Source organism: Mercenaria mercenaria, chromosome 5 (assembly GCF_021730395.1).
Source record: "Mercenaria mercenaria strain notata chromosome 5, MADL_Memer_1, whole genome shotgun sequence".
Lineage (NCBI taxonomy): Eukaryota > Metazoa > Mollusca > Bivalvia > Venerida > Veneridae > Mercenaria > Mercenaria mercenaria.
The window spans coordinates 96,515,006-96,535,066 of NC_069365.1; the positions used below are offsets into that span (position 1 = coordinate 96,515,006).

Sequence of the window (20,061 nt, forward strand, 5' to 3'; positions counted from 1 at the left end):
ATGGCATGTGCACCAATATGCACGTGTTAATGAACACTGTTGGCATTACTGACGAAAGTCCTACTAGAAAAATACATATCATCGTTAAATTGACACAAGAGCAACGCGCCCGGGCTGTCGGAATTATACAACAAAATTCAAAATCGGTCATTTCAATGAATTGTACTTTGGTTAAATTTCGAAAAAAGAGCGCGGATGGTAGATAACCAACGAGTGAAGGTTCTTGTAAACGGAAATAAGGTTACAAATGGAAATAACCATCAAAGTAACAGTTACAAACAAATAACATCAAAATTATATTGAAATTGTAAAAACAATAACACACGTGTCGTAAATGTGTCCCAGCTAGCAACATTCCGACAGCTCGATCCCATTGCTCTTGTGTCAATTTCACCATAATATGTGTTTTTCTAGTTGGACTTTCGTCAGTAATGCCACAATTGCAAACGAACACGTGCATGTTGGTGCACATGCACTGCACGTGCAAAATATCCAATATTAGGCAAAACGCCTAATGCGGTTACTTTGGCCAAGAGACACCAAAAATAAATTAATAATTAGCTGCAGTACCTATTCAAATGTCGGCATGTGAACTTTCGTGTAAATACCTGCATTATTGACAAAATAGTAATACAAATATAAACTGACCGATTAGGAATTTTGTTGAGTGTAGATGTAGTTCCATTAGATTGTCTCTAATTTCAAAGAGTTCATTGATCGGATGAAGTTAAGTTATGTTAATCCCATTTGCTATGACCAATATACGATGTAATCTGTCAAATTTATGAAGTGTACGTAATTGTGCAATACTCGAATAAAGCCACGTATTTTCTTCCGCGGTAACTCATTAAGCATAAACACGCATAACGATTCTGCGGGATTTGGTAATACATTTGCGCATATGATTATGGTGACTAATTTTATTCCTTTTTGTCACAAAATAGCAATTATGATATTCAGAAATTCAAATAAAAACTGCATATTAACATATTAGCCAAATTATCCATTTGTTACCCAGTCTGCTTCAAAAAATAATCTTTAAAATCATTGCGCAAATAACAAATTTATTGCGCTGTGCATTTCATGAATTTCGCAGGCTTACCAAGCTTGCGTCACATCCAGTAAAAGACAAAATATAGTTCCAGAACATACTGCTAGTATTTTATTCAGTCGGGTACCTTTGAAAGTATTGGAATGTCTCTTATCAAAGAGTTTATCACATCGGTGAAATTAAATTATGACTGCTTCATTGTAAATGGCCCGAATAAGATATGTGCAGTACGTTAATTCTTCCGCAAGACTTCGCGGATGAATCCTAATTACATTCTGGGCATTTGTCGGCGAACACACGTGACCTGTTTATAACAACGCTTGTACGACTTTGCGCTTGAAAATACGGACTTCGGTTTACCGAAAAGATACTACGAAGATCGGCCAGATCAAAATGATGCTAAATCGCGAGAGGCGAGAAATGCAAACGTCTACATACAACTTCGTTCTAAATTGTAACCTTTCTGGAATTTTGACTGGTTCGGATAATTTGCTTACGATTCAGGTTGCAAAAAAATGAAACCGTCACCTATTCTGCGTTTCATGATGACACATGGGTTGAATTTTGCAGTCAGTAAGCTGACAAATTATTGGGAAAAGAAACTCTTACTGGTTTGTTTAATTACTATTGATTTTATTTCTTATTTTCCGAGAAACAAACAAATCGGCGAAACATTAAATTGTATTTGCTTGTAGTTTTTGAAATCGAAAATAGATCGTCTATGTTAGACTGCTTTGACGAAACGAAACAATTTTTTTATGAAATGATTTAAATAAGAGGTAATATCACCGTAAACTTCAATGTCAGATACTGCCAATTGCTGCTAAACTGTCTTCGTGTCATCACAATTTGTAAAACATATTGTTGACACTGGAGATTTTTGCGGTATAAAGAAAAGTGTAATCATATCCGGATATAATATTTTGGGTAAATATCGAGCTGTGTTATGAAATTTTAACTTTCAAGTAACAGACATGATAGATATTATTGTAACAGAAATGATTCTAGAATTTATTTTTATAACACATAGTATTACATAGAATCTATATCAGACTTATATTCTAGTCCCGATGCATGACCTGAAAGTAAAAATATGAAGTGACAGTCATTCATAATTTGGATATTGTAATACTAAAAGGAATCTAGGTTATATTTAGAAAGTGAAACATAAAATTTTCAGATAGAAATCACACCAAAGGCTGTATCAAGGGTCTACATTTTCAAAATTTCCTTGTGGTGGTACCCCAAACCCTTCTTGCAGGAAGGGGTATCCTCCCACACCCTCCCCCCATATTGCCACTTTACAGTTTGATACATTTGCCCTTTTACCACCTGCCACAATGCCCATTTCAAAATCTGACTGCAGTTCAAAGCGGGAAGCAACACCCCTTCCCACACCCACCCTGCTACCGACCACGTAAAAATGGCTCAAACATTTTTCAGCCCAGTCTGGGCCTGTCTGTCTACATGAATAAAAATGGATAATTGAAAGTGCATGAACTTGGGGACTACTGACATGGTTTTGAAGGGGTCAACAGGTCTGAAATAGAATAAATGATGGTTTTAACTAAAAAAGAACTGCATTTATTAACATTGGTTGTCTTTTCCGAAATTGGTAGCTAGTCCGAATAACTTCCCTTAGTTTCGAATGCGCAATTTTCCTGTCAGTGTAAACATTCATGACACTATATATTGACACTCAGCAACATTTACATATCTTTAAACGCAAAAGTAAGTATACTTTAAATTCACATCACTTATAATATGATTGAACAATACCTAGTGTGTGACACGGTTATTGCCAGGCCAGTTATCTGTAAAATATCTGAACAGTTCTTTCGTCCATCCGTTACAAATTGTATGTGACAATCCGCGCTATAACGTATGAATTTCAATATATAAATTGTCATATTCAAATTTTATCATGTGCGAATATATATCAGCCGATAATAGCCTGTTTTGGTAATGCCGGAGGCAAATGATTTTTGAAAAAATATATATAGTCATGGGCAGTATCTTAGTGTCAGCTGTAACATTATAGTTTGTACTTTCAACATTTTTACTTTTGCGAACCACTCTTCAATTTTAGAGAAATATATTGGGTTTAAATACTTGTATAATGTCAATCAAAGTTTTAATAGGCACCGATTGGATGTCAATTTCATCTATTGTAACAAAATCTCTGTTCAGTTGGGAAAAAAACAACTAAAAACAAACTGAAATTAGTAGACTATACTACCAGTACATCAATCATTAGCCGACTCTTAGGCCCTTCAGGCCTTTGATTGTGATTTATTTGTCATCGAACATGTCATCATCATCATCTTTGATAATGGCAAGCAGTCCTTTTGGACTATAATGTATCCTCGAGATCCAGTTAACTTCCAGAGAGACAAAATATAGCTTCTCTCGTCCCATTTAGTTAAAAAGACTAAAATGTCACTGCTGATTTGTGAGACATGAAAACAGAGAGTATATATGCAAACGTTGAACCAGTATGAATGTGTAGTACAATTCGGTGTGTATCAAAAGCAGCATCGAAACTAATCTTATTGGGTATGTGGACTTGCTATGGAATGTGCGCACTCGTTTGTACTGCTAGGAGCTTAGATGTTTTAGTTATGTTATAAAATGAAAAACGTAATAAGTAGTTAAAAACAACCTCAAACTCATCACAAATTGCTGTACCTCGTAGAAAAATGATAGAGTTTTGTGATTTTTACAAGTTATTCTATTATTATGAGACTCTGAATGTCCAGAGCAAACCTAAGTTATAATTATTTTTGCTATGGTCCAGTATACCTGAATACACCTCACTCGAATGATTATATTTTTACTTTGAATCTACCGATTTTTACCATTCATATGATATTTTGTTCCCAATAAACTGCTCTATAGAGTGCTGAAAACCGCATTCAAAAATAACCAGCTGTTACGGAACTACACATCGAGTATTATTATTTATTGAACGCCCTTCGTATCATTGATTTTTAACTGAAATGTATGATATTGTGAAAGGGAACGTATTTGAAATGGTTATACGTCTATATTTATAAGAACCAATATATCATCGGTTTTAACAGAAATGCATGATATTTTGAAAGGGAACATATTTGAAAGGATTATATATAAGATGGAATTACATAGAGTTACACTTATAATAAACCAATACATTTTCCCTGTAGCGCTTTCTTTTCATTGTCGTAACTTTAACTTGTACGAAAGTTGTGATATATCTTACCAAGTACGGTATTCCGTTACGGCCAGCGTCTACTCCCTGTGAACGCGAAGCGCGAAGGTACGACGGTACGATGGCGAAGCGCGACAGTACGATGGCGAAGCACGACAGTACGATGGTGACAAGGTGATGGCGAAGCGCGACAGTACGATGGCGGAACGCGAAAGAACGATAATGACAATCCGTCGTACTGTCGCGCTTCGCCATCGTACTGTCGTGCTTCACCATCGTAGCGTCGCGCTTCGCCATCGCAGTGTCACCATCGCACTGTCGCGCTTCACCATCGTACTGTCGCGCTTCGCCATCATACCGTCGTATCTTCGCGTTTCGCGTTCACAGGGAGTAGGCGCTGGCCTAAAAGGAAAATCGTAAACAGGTCATGTTAAGATTTTCCTTATCTAAAGAGGCCTAGCACACGATCCTTTCTTTTTTATTTGCCAATGTTTCCAGGTATATTCTTATGTTTCCAAAATTGAGCATTTAATAAATTCTGCATCTGTGGAAGATTTTAAACAAACGTACAGAATCTCTAAAGTCATTTATGAGGTATGACTTAGTCAAAAGTTTCCCTGAGATCTTTACTCTGGTCCCTGACATGAATAAGAGCTTGAGCGACGGTCTTTTTAATAAGGAATCTAATTTCAGTCTGAAAGATGAATGCCATTTTAATGCAAAAACAACTGGTTTATGGTAGGTAAGAGGTAAGACTTCATTCATTAAATTAACTAACTGCTTATTTCGTGTATCTATCTCTGATGAATTGCGGTGGGGATACACCCCCACTTTGTTGACATAATGACGTAAACGTGTGTACACTTGAACAATAGAAAGGGTGACAGATGTGTCACCAGAACAATAGCTTTCCGTGCACAAATGATTTACACGAATAATAAAAATTAGTACATTTCCAGTTTATGAATAGAATAATAGAAATTAGTACATTTCCAGTTTATGAATAGAATTTTCTGATAACAAAATGACAAAATAAACATTATGTAAACCTTAACACTTTGTCTAATCGCTAATTCCTATATAAAACCAAAGTTGCAGTTTAACAGTATTGAATGATAGCCCTTTTGAAGATTTGTAAGCGCGTGTTTTTGTTTGTATAGTGGATTAACTGCATTCCCTTCACATAATTTTACATACAGTCTTTTAAAATAATAACCAATGTGGTCAAAACTAGTTTAAATAACTGAATCAGAGATTCCTTCTCCCTTGTTTAGAAGACAACAAGCTAATTTTTCCCATACTAATTATTGTAAAGGCATTATATGAATTGAATATACATGTATTTTGCCAACATAAGTTAATATAACGCCATGCTAATAAAAATACTCATTGTAATACTTTACTAAATGTCAGAAAATAAAACCTGTAAAAAGGCGAATAAAATTTAGATATGTGAAAAGTTTTGTTTCCCCTTAAGAATCCCTTGATAACAAGGAAACGGAAATCAACGTCATACGACTTGGTAAAACGTTACTCGGACTAATACGAGAGAGCAAAAAATGTCGTAATCTAAGTTACTATTAAATTTCACAACACAACATAATGTTATTTTGAACTGGTTTCAGAACACATCATAGTCATATTGATTAAAACTATTTTACTTAAATGACCGGAGCACATTTTTTTTATAAAGTTTTGTGATTTTCGTATAATATAAGCCTGAAGGAGGGTATGCACAGGTAAACGTTGCATGCTTCAAAACTTAATTTTGAAACATAGAATAGTTAATATATCTACGCTACTTAGCTTGATTTAATCATTTATAACCACACACAAACATACATGTGATTTACTGATCAAATATCTTTAGGGATTGTGACACAAATTTAAAAGGCAAATCAAGCCGACAGCAATTAACATCAGACTATTTACATAGTATTTTATTTCAAAAGGTTATAGTTTATACTAACGAAAGCTATAAATTCATCAATTATGTACTTTATGTTGTTTAATCTATTCATGTCACAAAGAGGAAGTAACTGAATACTTCTGAACACCTTGTAATTGTAAGTGCTTCAAGTATACATGATATAGAGAGCATGTGTAATCATTGATGTCATTATAAATTTACTGTCATGTAGTATTTAAAATTTGACGTTTACATTGTAGTCACTGTTGTAAAAACTCAATATTAGTCGTGTGTTAATACTGTATTGTAACAGCGCACTGCATGTTTTACACATATTTGATCAATGCTATATAAAGGTATATATCAGTCTCATTTGAAAAGTAAGGTCAACTAACCGAAAAGAAATATAATATGTTAATCATTTTTTTCATATTTCATTGAAATGAACAATGAATACAAGTAGAGTTTTTTTCCTCATGAATTGCATGTGATTTTGTCCTTGTTGTTCCTCAGTCCTTTGACCTTTGAATGTGAGGCTCAGTTATTACATTTGCTATAAAATGTAGAGTATCACGCTTCTAGTTTTACCAAAGAATAGATAAGATAATTATATTATTATGATAAGAATTACTTGACGATTTGTACCTTTTTCATGTACGCGTTATATCAGAACGGGGCTACTTTAGTATACATCGGGGGTTATTTTCGTCCCACGTACATAATAAAAGTAATGGCAACTTAAGTTGAATGAAAAATACATTAACGAAATTACATAAAACAAAACGCAAGACAAATAAAGTATCACTAAATACGTTTTGTATATCTAAAGAAGAGTCCTTATCATGGCACGAGGTACTAAAAGTACTAAAAGACCAAAAAAAAAACAAAAAAAAAAAAAACAACAACCACAACAACATTTAACCATACCTAAACATATAGACACTGTTCGATTTAGACCGTTTTAGTCGTTCGGTATCTGTGTCTGAAAATACTAAGGATCGGCATGACAAAGCTCACTATGTGTGATCTTAAAACGTCTTAAGTTATGAAGTATCATTATCCGGATTAAAAATAGAAATGCGCATGTTAGAAGTCCTCCCTTAATCAAAGAAAAAAAATTACTAAGATGAAGGTTGATATCGTTCTCAAGTTTACACTGACGAATTTGAATTGACAAGCTTTATTTATATTAGTATACTAGGTTCACTACAATTTTAAAAGGCAATAGCACAATGTATTGATTTAATTATATAACTGATCCATTCATAACATGATCGGGTTTCAGTTGATCATCCGAGTTAACTAGTATTCAGAATACATGACTCTTCATTATAAATGGCTTATTAGATATTGTACTACTATGGCATATCGCCGTAAACGCATGCAGTTGTTTTAAACCCACCCGCACCGAGTGCTTTTCTAAGATTGTAAGAAATGCGTTTGTTCTACGCGCCCATCAACCGCGAAAAATGACTGATATATTATAAGCAAAAACGAAAAGTTTCCTTTCAGTTTTGAAATTATTGTGTTGTTGAAGCACTGCTGTTGTCCTAGACATAAATATCACTTTATCATTGTTTAATAAACTAAAAAGATAGTACTTACCAGACGCTGGGATGAGACTTATTACGATTATTAAAAATCCATTAAACCTTAAATTTCCATTTTGATTCTGTCCAGCCATCTCAAAAAATAAACTGTTTTATGTGTGCGAGGTTTATTTGAAAGAGGAAGTATATCTAGCACTTGAAAATATATTTGCAGACACCGGATATTTTGATTGGCGGGTTGGATGTATTTAAATAAAAATAATATAGAGGTATCGTCGGCGGGGATGTGGACTCTATATCATTAATTGATGGTTTGCATAGTGGTGTAAAAAACATATTTTTACAATAAGAATATTCAAGCGAACACGATGACTTTTAAATTATTGTCATTTATGTTTCCTAATCAATAAATTAGTTTATTTCAACTTGCAGATCAAAGATATCTTATTTAACGATTGTGTGTATACATTTACACATACCGCTGTTTCTATATCGTCACCTCAACGCAAGAAGTGGATAACTGCGTTGTCCTAAAGAAGAACTTATTGCTTTTTTGCGCTAATGTGACGATATGGACAGTTGTATGGGTGACTGCGTGCTTTCTTTGAATGTGTTAGTTTTCTTGTTTGATTTTGTCACTTTTTCAGCATAACAATGAATATTACATCAACACGTTATGTGTTTAACTGTATATGTAATACTAAATCTATGTTATGTTATAACATACATTCACGATGAACACAAACGAATTTGTACACACACAATTTACTATACAAGAAAACCCGTGAGAGTATTTTTCGTTTAGAATGATTAATTTAAAATCTCGAAGAAATCTTATAACACAAGTACTAATAAAGATCCTACTGTATCTCTTGACTCTATATTAACAAGATGAAAATAAGTAACTTGAAATATAAAATAGTGTTTAGTACTGTTTACCAGTGTTGAGATTCCGCTACTTTTCCGCTGACAAAGATAAGTCCTTGACAAATGCTTCACACATTTGACGTGTTTTTATTTGCTAAAACAAGTGTTTAAAAATATACGATAAATATCAATTGTGTTTGTTTTGTTGGGTTTAACATCGCACCGACACAACTATAGGCCATATTGCGCTTTTCTAACTCTGAAGGTTTGGAAAGACCCCACATGCCCCTCAGGCATTATTACATCACGGGCGGGCACCTGGATAGAGCCACCGACCTCCCGTAAGCCAGGAGGATAGCGTACTCACAAGAAGAAATATATTATTTTTGAAAAAGCAATAAAGTTTCATTTCCATAACATTTCAACTACTATTTTAGAGTAGCGAAAATGTACACTCTACTTAGAATGAGTTTGTCTTTGTTTCCATTGGCAGTTGAACGTTTCTTCTTGTCTCTCATGACGGATGTTATATGGAATTTCCTCATCTGGAAATACAAGAACAACTTAATTTTATGTGCACAACAGAACCGTCTGGATCGCTCATTATATCAGTCGTGGCGTTTTGATGTAAAGTACATCTCTGAAATCACCGAGCGCAATATTAGTAAGCACAACAAACCCCTCTTTGAAATCATCCAGCACAGCATACGCATCTCTGAAATCATACAAGACTGAATATACGTCCCTGAAATCATTGGATAAACAGATATATATATAAAGACATCTCTGACATCATTTTGCACAGCAACCACATACAGATACATGACATCACCGAATAGAGAAAACACTTCTCTCAAATCACTGAGTACAGCAAAACTTGTCTGAAACACAGAGCACATCAAACACATACCATACTTTGGGATATTTTCGTCATGGTTAATTTTTCGCCTATTTCGCCACAAATATGAATATACAAATACACCATATAAACTGTAACCCTACATTACCTGCTTAACTACATTAACTGTATGAGTCGAGTATGAAAAGATAATTGCTTTTGTATTACATGTATTGTTATAAAAACGTGAAACCCGAGATTTTCTCACGACTAATTTTATTAAATCTATTGAATACGTGTAGTTGATAATCGCCAGTTAGAGTTTCGATACACTTACTGTACATGAATGCAATAGTGTGGAATACGAACATGTCTATTCTGCAATATTTTCAACCGAAAGAAAAAGAAGTTCGTTTTCCAGTTGAAAAAAGCAGTGAGGACTGTAATTTACGCGAGTTGTATAATGTGGAATTACGAGAAATATACAATGAAACACCCGGCCGCAAACGTGGGAAGTACAACATTTTATCCCCAGATATTCGTGCTAAGGTCGGCAAATACGCCGCGGTAAATGGTACCCCAAAATCCTTGGAACATTTTAAAAGTTTAGATTTGAAACGTACAATTGTCAGAAGTCTTAAAGACTCTTATGTGAAAAAAAGTCTAAAAAGCGTAAACTATTCGAAGATGATGATGTTACAGCATTACCTCGGGCTAAGCGCGGTAGACGTTTGTTACTGGGAGACATTGATATAAAAGTACAAAATCTAGTTACTGAAGTTCGTAACCGTGGTGGAATAGTCAATTCTCGCATAGTCATGGCACTTGCTAAAGGTGCAGTTCTGGCAGAAGATCAGACATTACTATATGAAAATGGAGGACATATAAAGTTAACTCGGGACTGGGCATTTTCTATGCTAAAACATATGAACATGGCAAAACGCCAGGGAAAAACAAAGGCCAAGCATATCATTGCAGACTTTGATGAAGTGAAGAACAAATTTCTAGATGACATTAAATGTTTAGTGACTAAATACAACATTCCACCTCAGCTAATAATCAACTGCGATCAACTGAAATCTTTGAGTACAGTCAACACATCTTTGAAATCTTCCAGCAAAGCAAACATACCACTAGCATAATTGAGCACATCAAAACATATATCTGAAATACTGAGTACAGCAACCCCGCCTGTTTGTTTGTTTGTTTAGGGTTTAACGCCGTTTTTCAACAGTATTTCACGTAAGGCTGGCAGTTAACCTAACCAGCGATCCTGGAATTCTATACCAGTACAAACCTGTTCTCCGCAAGTAACTGCCAACTTCCCTACATGAGTCAGAGGTGGAGGACGAACGATTTCACACAATCTCTTTTATCAAACCGTCAAGGAGAACATACGCCCTATCCGGGGATCGAACTCACGACCCCGCGATCGACGCTCTCCCTATTGGGCTAAGCGGGCGCGCTGAGACCCCACCTGAGCAACCTACCAGCGACTGCAGAGGAATATACAGTTGATAGAAAGCTTCAGACATTCATCTACCGTATACATATTCATTAAGTTAAAAATGTTAAAGAAGGAAATAATGCTTGAGATAATATTCAGAATTAAAGCGATCAGATAAGATTTTTGTACGAACGAAACAATGTCGTGAATGGCAGATATAATTTTACATATTAAGCAATAACATCTTTAAACAGATCCTTTGGAAACATAAAATGCAACCGATCAAATAATAGCAGACTCAGTTTAATTGAGTCTGTTTATGAGAGATACTGAATACCCGCTTAGGTGGGATTCTATTATAGAAACCATACTCCCAAATGACCAGAAACTGAATCCAAGTACGGGGGACATTTTACAGCCCCCAAACGGCACTTAAAATCTGCTGTTGTGTTAGTTAAGAAAAAAAAATTATGGTAACTAGCAGATCCCATAGTATGAAAAATATAAGTGAAAAGTTTCATGTTTATGAGAGATAATGAATAGCGCTTAAGTGGGATTCTTTTATAGAAACCATACTCCCAAAGGACCAGACACTGAATCCAAGTACGGGGAGAGTTCCCAACAAGTGGTTTAAGAAGAGTATGAAGTGTCCACTTTTAACGCATACATGTAGATAAAATATTTCCCCCTATTGGCGGAGACTACTTGAACATTTTTGGTAGAGAGCAATTAAAGTAATTCAAATGCTGTTATAGTTACCTTCCGTCACAATTGTAAATTTGGTTCATTTACCTAACAGATATGATTTAATTTGTGTGAGAACCTTTATTCTTCAACAGTTAAAAACGTACATTACATGAATATCAACATAAACAGTGTGATTATATTGTCAAATTCATATGGCTCTAATTATGAATGTTAGTATGCATGATATTATAGTACAGACAAAGCAAATCCAAAACGCAGAAATAGTATCCGAGATTTTTAGTTTCAAATGCGAGCTCCTCTCCCGGGGATAAATAGCATCAACAGTTAGAAGGAAAATTACTGGTTACACATATTAAAAGTCTCATCCAGATAGCTTCATGTATTATTACATGCAGTTATAACGTCTGCTTGCCTGTCTGCATATCTGGAATATCTGGCTCAGTATAATATATCTTTTATATCCATACAAGAATAGGTTAGTGGCAAGTGGCGCACAACCGGTTCACACTTGAAAATAAATTTCCTATAGGAAAGGGGCAGTTCAAAACCGGACATAAATTGTATTAAGAAGAATGCGTTACAATCTTCTCCACAGGTCCAAGTGGTATTGTGTTTTACAAGGTAGGAAAAGAAAAACAGGAAAAGAAAAATGAAACAGAACTATTGAAATTACATGTCAGAAACATAGGATTCCCACCAGCAAAAGTCATTTGAATTAAATCTGATTAAACGGCATCACCAAACAACACATACGATAATGTCTGAAAATGGAAACACAATTCAGTTAAAATATTTTTTTCTGAGAAATATAGTTTAGTTTAAACAAAATCAACTCAAATGAACGTCCTATCCAAATGTCATGAGCAATTGTAGTCGAACCGTTAATCGTTTATTCATTAGATCATTGCAGTCATTTTACGAATTCTATCTGTACATAATCATATTCCATTTATCCCGACTGAATAACACTAAAACATTATAAACGCATTTGTATTGTACTGCTGTTACTGACCCTTAAGCTCTGGAATATGATCTCAGGCAGAAAGTCATATTAATTGAGACTCTTTATAAATAGCTGCCGTTTGTAATGTCTAGCCGTCCTATAGAGGATACATATCAGTCCATCTGGGTTGGCATACCTGCAAAACAATATAGTGCACACAACAAGTAAGTTACTTCATTATCGATACCCACTAGTCCTAGCGTTCCTTTTGGGGTCAGAGTTTATAACCCGTATATGGTCATGGAACTTATATTACTGATAGTAGATATAGCATTTAATGAATTAAGAGATTGATAAACAACACATTTCAATATAAACGTGAACAAAGATAAACCTCAGCATACTGAACTGTGTCATATTTACTTTTTCCACAATTGTTATAAAGCAGACAAAGTAAAAAAAAGTAGAAATATAAAGGATAAATCGTGTAAATCGTACAGTTGAAGTAATTAATACCCACAGAGAAAACTCTTGGCAATGTATTTGTAACATATATATGACAGACAAAACTTGGGAAATAACTAAATGAATTAATGTTTAATAAAACTAAACTGAAACAGCACAACTCAAAACCAGGACCACTTCTGTATTGTTCTGTGTTGTAAGTTATGTGGAAATTTAACTGAAAATGACGGAGATAAACATCTTGACAATAGAGAGTTTGAGATTTCAAACTTCGCCTTCCCCTTCAACGTCTCTCATATATATTTTGGGTAAAACGTCACCGATATGCGTGTATTTTATTTATATCACACGTTGCTACTAAAGTTTTCCATGTAATATCACGTAAGCCTAAGACTTCTCTTTATAACTATGCGAAATAAAAAGCTTAGTTTCAGGATTTCTGCTTATTAAGTTATTGTACCCCCCGACAACAAAGTTGTAAGGGGGGGGGGGATATACTGGTTTCAGGTTGTCTGTCTGTCCGTCTGTCTGTCTGTCTGTCCGTCTGTCCGTAGACGCAATCTTGTGCGCTCCATCTCTCCTTATCCCCTTGACAGAATTTAATGAAACTTCACACAAGTGATCAGTACCAACAGTAGTTGTGCATGGGGGCATGTTAGGTTCTTTTAGAAAAAAAAATTGCAGAGTTATGGGACTTTGTTTTTTTATTACTGTACTATATACATAGACACAATCTTGTGCGCACCATCTCTCCTCATCCCCTTGACACAATTTAATGAAACTTCACACAAGTGATCAGTATCAACAGTAGTTGTGCATGGGGCATGTTAGGTTCTTTCAGCGACAAAAATTGCAGAGTTATGGGACTTTGTTTCTTGTTAACATACTATGTACATACAGTCTGCATATGCAATCTTGTGCATGCCTAATCTACCAAACCCTTACACACAATTTAATGAAACTTCACACAAGTGATCAGTACCAACCCTAGTTGTGCATGGTGCATGTTACATTCTTTTAGATAAATATTCTGCATAGTTATGGGACTTTGTTTTTTGTTACTTTACTGTATACATACAGTCTATATACATACAGTCCACGTAATTATGCAATCTTGTGTGCGTCAAATTGCAATGTACTGTGTCAGTGCATGCGGGGGGTACATTCATCACCTTTAGTGATAGCTCTAGTTTGATTATCCATATATATAATTAGACTAAATTTGATGCGAAACACTATCAATAGGTATAAGAATAATGAAGTTTTGTATGGCTAATGATTTTAACTAAATACATTGAATTGAACCTGGAAGTATGAAGTTATCAACTGATCTTGAAAAACTTTGAGATTTTGTTCAAACTTTAACTTCTACGGCATATTTGTGTCCCCAGGCGGTATCGATTATACCAGATGGGCATTTTTGTCGTATGAAGTTCAGTTTTGAACGTCCGAAGATGTGATATCACGAAAGTCGAAACTTCATTCTTTTTACATCTACTCTGTCCACATACTCGGCATCAAAGACTAAAATCTGGATGGAGGCACATGGCATGACAGTCATTTTACTTGAAAAATAAATAATTACGCGCGATTATCATTTGGTGGAACATTTTATTTTCACATCCAAATAAAATCAATCTGTTTCTGTCGGACACTTAATACGACCATTGCGTTTTAATTATAAACATAAAATGGTACTAGTAAGACGGAACATTCTTCTGAAGTATCAGACAATTTTAGATCTATGTTATCATGATGAGAGACGTTTCATGTTAGCCGTATGGGATAACTCCATTCTTTAAATGCACGGAACCAGAACCTGACAGAGGGACATTGTGGGTTAATTCCCGCTTTGATTCTTACATTTTACAAAGAAAGTCGGTCTTGAAACTCGGTGTGACCCTACCCTACCCCTACCCCCCTATCACCCTCCCCACCCCCGAAATGGGTGACCCCCTCTTTAATGTTGGTGTCCCTCTAACCAAAATTCCTGGATCCGCAGATGCTTAACTTATAAAATAGTATATTAAAATCATATTGTGCTGTCTGAGAGTTTGGCATTATACAGAGTCATACAGAGTGTCATTATCACGTTGATATGATCATTATAGGTTATTAACTTTGTATGTGGATATATGCACGAGTTCTGCAGCGGTAATATTGCGCTCCTAAAGTCGCGCAATATTGTCTGCGAAAGAACGAGTGCATATATCCACATACAAAGTTGATAACCTTTTTATTACATATCCACTATCAAATGATTAATTTATATCTTAATTATCGTTCTGTCACAGAAGACAGGGAAAAATACGGAAAAAAATATCCGAAAACGCAATAAACAAATCAAACTGACGCGCATTAATATTTTCCGCGAAAATGACGTCAACTTGTCGCAACGTGCGCGTGGACGCCATGGACGTCACGCGATTCTTTCCATTACAACGTTAAGAAAACATTCCACGTCCTATATTAGTCCAACTCATGACGTAATTATAACTTTCATTTCATTTCAGTCTGATAAATTACTACGTGCCAGTATCTAATAGGTCAGATAAATCAAAGTGTAAAAGTAAACGAAACGTTACAAATTAAACAAACATACAATAGCAACAAAAATCTAAAGAAACGAGATCCGCAATGGACGGACCGTCAGGGGAGGTAACTAGAGTCACGGATTGGGACTAGTCCGATATGAAAGCGTTCAACGTCATGATATGGAAAAATATTGCACGATCGCGGTCCATTGAAACCCAATGGAAAATAATTTTAGGTATGTAATAATCATTCTTATATCCTCTCATGTATGATTTACAATCGTGCATGGTATACTGACTATACTGACATAATTTTATATAAAACCTAAATGTTTGGAGCAACACTAACGAGTTTTTACATTGTTCACATTTTTTTTTATTTATTTATTTTTTTTTTATTATTTTTTTTTTGTGTTGGTAATCGCTCTAATATCCATGCGATGATTATATTAATTGAAATGTTTTTTATTTAATTTTTTCATTTTTAAAACCTCTTGTAAAATTCCTGCCCTTTAGGACAATTGGTATCAAAATGCACGAAAAAACCGATCATAATTACGGATAAATTGAATGGGCGGATTAAAAGAAGTAAGGTTCATTCTAATGTTTGAAATCTCAAGGAATTTGAATCGAACTTCAACTTCATACTTAACTTCGCAAGATACGTTGAAGGGGAAGGCGAAGGTTGAAATCACAGACTCTCTAGTAACTGTTAAGTACTTGAGGAGAAACACAATGGATAATATTTCGAAACAATACACACTTGTCATTAATTCTATAACTTTTCTTGTCCATAAAGTATATACTTGGAAATGAATTTTCTCGGGATTTTTCGTTAATACTATTTTGATTCTTGAAACAAACCGATCTCATCTTTTGTTTTACTAGATAAAAATTAAAATAAAAGGAAAACATTCACATATTTTGGGGCATTTATAAAGTCATAAAGTATGTTAATATAAAAAATTAAAAAGGTAAGAAAAAACCAATGATAAGTTACCCCACAGTTTCGTTTTCTTTTGTTTATTAGGGTTTTAAAAAACGAGCCGTGCTTTTAACAAAGTGGGCCCCATGACATATGACTTTATCGCGTTGGTACGCCCTAAATTTTTCTATTTTCATAGCATAAAACGGGGTTTAGTAGCGATAAAATGAAAAAGGGACACAAAACATGAAAAAATATTTGGCGGGTAGTCTTAAAAAGATGTAAAAGGAAAATCGTTATTTTTAAATTTTTGGGAATTCCAAATTTTTCGATTCGTGTATTTTTACTTTAAACTAAAAAAATACCAAGAGTATTTTGTTTCAGTCATTTTTCCTCCCTTGTCAGTTTGTCATTTGATTGGAGGATAAAAAATTCAAAAAGGGACAAAAGGGTTTTGTAAAAAAGACGAAAAAAAAGGGAAAAAACGGTTTTTAGGACGTTTTTTATTTTTTGGGGTTTTGTTTGTGGCGGGAATGCTCATTGCGTAGTTATGAGAGGTTGGGCGGGAGGTGGGGTTGGGCTGGGGGAGGGGGGGGGGGGGGAAAGAGCGGGGGTTTTGCAAAAAATTTTTCCCCCTATTAAAAAAAAGTTTGAACTTAAATAAAAAAATTTTGTGATACGACGAGTATTTTTTAAAATTTTGGGGGCAGTTCACCCCCAGGAAACGCTGCATATTTTTAAAGGGACGTTCTGTCGGGATCATATAGGGGAAAAAATTAAAAAAGCTTTTCCCGGGTTTTCAATTTGGGATTTACTTTCTGTTCAAAAGTAACTTGTATTAAAAACCCAATGACGTTTAACGGAGGGTTGACGTCGTAGAGGGCAGCGCCACGAGTCACGTAAAAAGAAGTGCTTTAAAAACGCCGACATTCTGGGGGCCGGAAAAAGTAATTATTCTTTAAATTTCGTTTACAAGTTTAAAAAGGGTTTATAAAAAGCAAAAAATTTAATAGGAGTCTTTAACGAACTTGAAAAAAAAAAAAGTATTTAAAAAATTAATTAAGCCTTAATTTAAAAAATACTTTCATTTGACGTAATTTTAATGTCTATGTCGTCTGAAAAAACTTAACTGTGTAACTCAAAAGTATCTGTTTTTAAGTCCAATTTAACCTAGAAAATTTTTAAACCCAAAAATCACTTAAACTTTTTTCAATGGTAAAAAATTAAATTCACTTTTCGGCCTTTCCAGGGGAAATTTAACTTTGAAAATGGGTCTATTTTGATACCGTCTTTAGTTTTTATAACCACGGAACGTACAAGTCCATCTTTTCCCAGGGAATAAGTTCGGTTTCCACTGCTATTTTCCCCAACGGTTTGGGTTTCGTCATCATGTATCTGTACAACATCTCCTTCTGATATCGTCTGCTCGTTTTTTCCCGTCCCGTTTTGTGAAAATTCTCTGGGGCCCCGTCGGGGACTCCCGCCCCCAAAAAAAGGGGGTTTGACGGAAGTTGTGTTTTTTTTTACGTTGAAAAATCGAAAAATCTGGGTTAGATTTTCGGTGATCACTCTTTGGTTTTCGTTAATTTCACCGTCGCCGTGAAAGTATATGGGGGGTTATGACGCCCAACTTTTCTCCCGTACAGGGGGTTTGTGATGGAGTCAGGGGTTTCGGGGGTCAGACACACCGGTGGACTAGAAAGGGGTTTCGGGTCGTTGAGAACAGCCTCGATCTCGGTAAATATGTCAGGGGGTGTTTGATAGTTAACTACAAACGCCCTGGGTACTTTCCCCGTGTTCTTTTGTCATGCCAATTTAAAACCGCCCCCACCACCGCCTTTAACCTTTTTGGAGTCTTTTCGGGATGAATGCCTTTCCCGGGTCCCTTTGCTGGCCCATTTGAATCGTGTAGTTTACGTGCGCGGTAAAAAGGGATGAACTCTTAAAGGACGCTGCCTCAAACTTTCGAAACATTTTGTCTGAAACCATTATTTCCGGAAACGAATTTTTGGGAACTGCGAATCTCCGGAACGCTTGCATGAGAAGCTGTAGAAGGTCAGGGAATAACTTTTTGGGTGGACTGCACGGGGTGGGAAGCACATGTAAAAAGCAAATATATTTTTTTGATTTTCTGCCGTTTTGTTCACGAACGAAAAGGTGCCGTGAAGTCAACTCCTTTTAATTCAAAAGGGGAAATTGCATCTTTCAACAGAATTTTAGGAAGTGGGGGGGGATTTTTTGGGTGTTAAAAGGGGTTTTTCCCGGGTTTGGACTTTCTTGCAGGAAAAACACATCTCTTAAAAAGGGGGGAATTTACGCAGCTTTCTGATTGTGGTACCCGGGTACTGCCCGAAAATGGGGTTAAAATTTGGGTGAGGCTTCAACATGAATTTAGTCTCTCTTTGTGTCGTCCGGTTTCAGTGCTTCTTTGAAGTAATGCTTGTCGGGTAGTGGAAAGGGAAATTTTGAAACTTCGGTATTGGCGTTATGTTTTTTTCCCGCCAAGCGTAAAAAATTTTTCGCTATAAAGGGGAAAATTTCGAACTGTCGTATAATAGGTTGTTTTTTTGTTACCGGTTTTTAAACCCTCTTCTAGGGGACTTTGATATGTAGTTGCTGCACATCTTTTACCTTTTTAAACCCGTGCAAGGGTCAATTTAAAGTCCCAGTAAAACGTCCCCCGTAATGTCTTCAGCGGAGGGTTTGTTCAACGTTGAAGAAAAATTCTTGTAACAATGCTTCACACATGGGCAATTTGTGGTAAACTTTTAGTGCTGGAGGGGTGATTACGTTACTAGTCTTTGTGTTGTTTTCGTATGTTTTGGCAAGGACTTTACACTGGTAACGGGTTTTCGTCTGTTTAAGGTAGTAATTTCAAGTTTCTAAGAGGGGATGTTGCCTTTCCAAAGGGCCCAAATTCTTCTTCGTTTTTTAACCTTGAGGGCCCGGAATTCCATATTTCACTTCTCTTAAATTTCCCGGGCAGGGATGCCTTTTTGTCGGGAAAGGTCAGCTGGGTTACATTTAGTGGGGGCCAGTATCTCAATGTAGTGTAGTTGTCAGTTTTTTTATATCTTCTATTTCTTTTTTTAAACGAACGAGTAAGTTTTTTTTCTTTCTTTTGTCAACCAGTGTAGAAAAAACCGGGAGGTCTGCCCAGAAGGAAAAGGGTTTTTACTTAAAGTGTCGTCTGTAAATGTTGTAGAGTCAGCTCCGAAAACTGCCGCCAAATTAACTCTAGCTGTGGAAGTGGAGCTTCTTGGGGGTTTGCGATTTTTCTTTTTTATGCTAGTCGTTTTTCCCTTTTATGGTTCAGGATGTAGGCTGCAGCACCGTAAAATTTTAAAACGTTTTGATCTACAAATTTCATGTAGTTGAAGTTTTTTTAGGTTCACTTCCGGTTTCCAACTCACTTCCGGTTTCTGTATTTATGTCTTTTTATGTACTGTTTGATAAACTTTTTTTTTAAAAAGCATTTCGAAGATCGGTCGAAAAGGTTTTTCCAAACCCCCTTAACTTCTGTTGGGGGAAAGGGGTACTTAAAAGTTTTAAATTCTCTTCCCTTTAAATTTTTCCCATCAAAATTTTGGCTCTTTCCGCAGGGGACGAGTATTTTAAGGGGTCGTTAAAATCC

General features: G+C 35.5%; 1 protein-coding gene across 1 annotated transcript in view; it reads right to left on the reverse strand.

Annotated features, from left to right (window-relative positions):
• LOC128557228 (uncharacterized) overlaps positions 1-7,871 on the reverse strand; it is a 31,217-nt gene extending 23,346 nt beyond the window's left edge. The window contains exon 1 of the mRNA XM_053544387.1: positions 7,756-7,871. Within this exon, the coding sequence (XP_053400362.1) occupies positions 7,756-7,834 (79 nt within the window). The 5' untranslated portion in view covers positions 7,835-7,871. The remainder of the gene's footprint in view (positions 1-7,755) is intronic.
• Between the last annotated feature and the right edge of the window lie 12,190 nt (positions 7,872-20,061).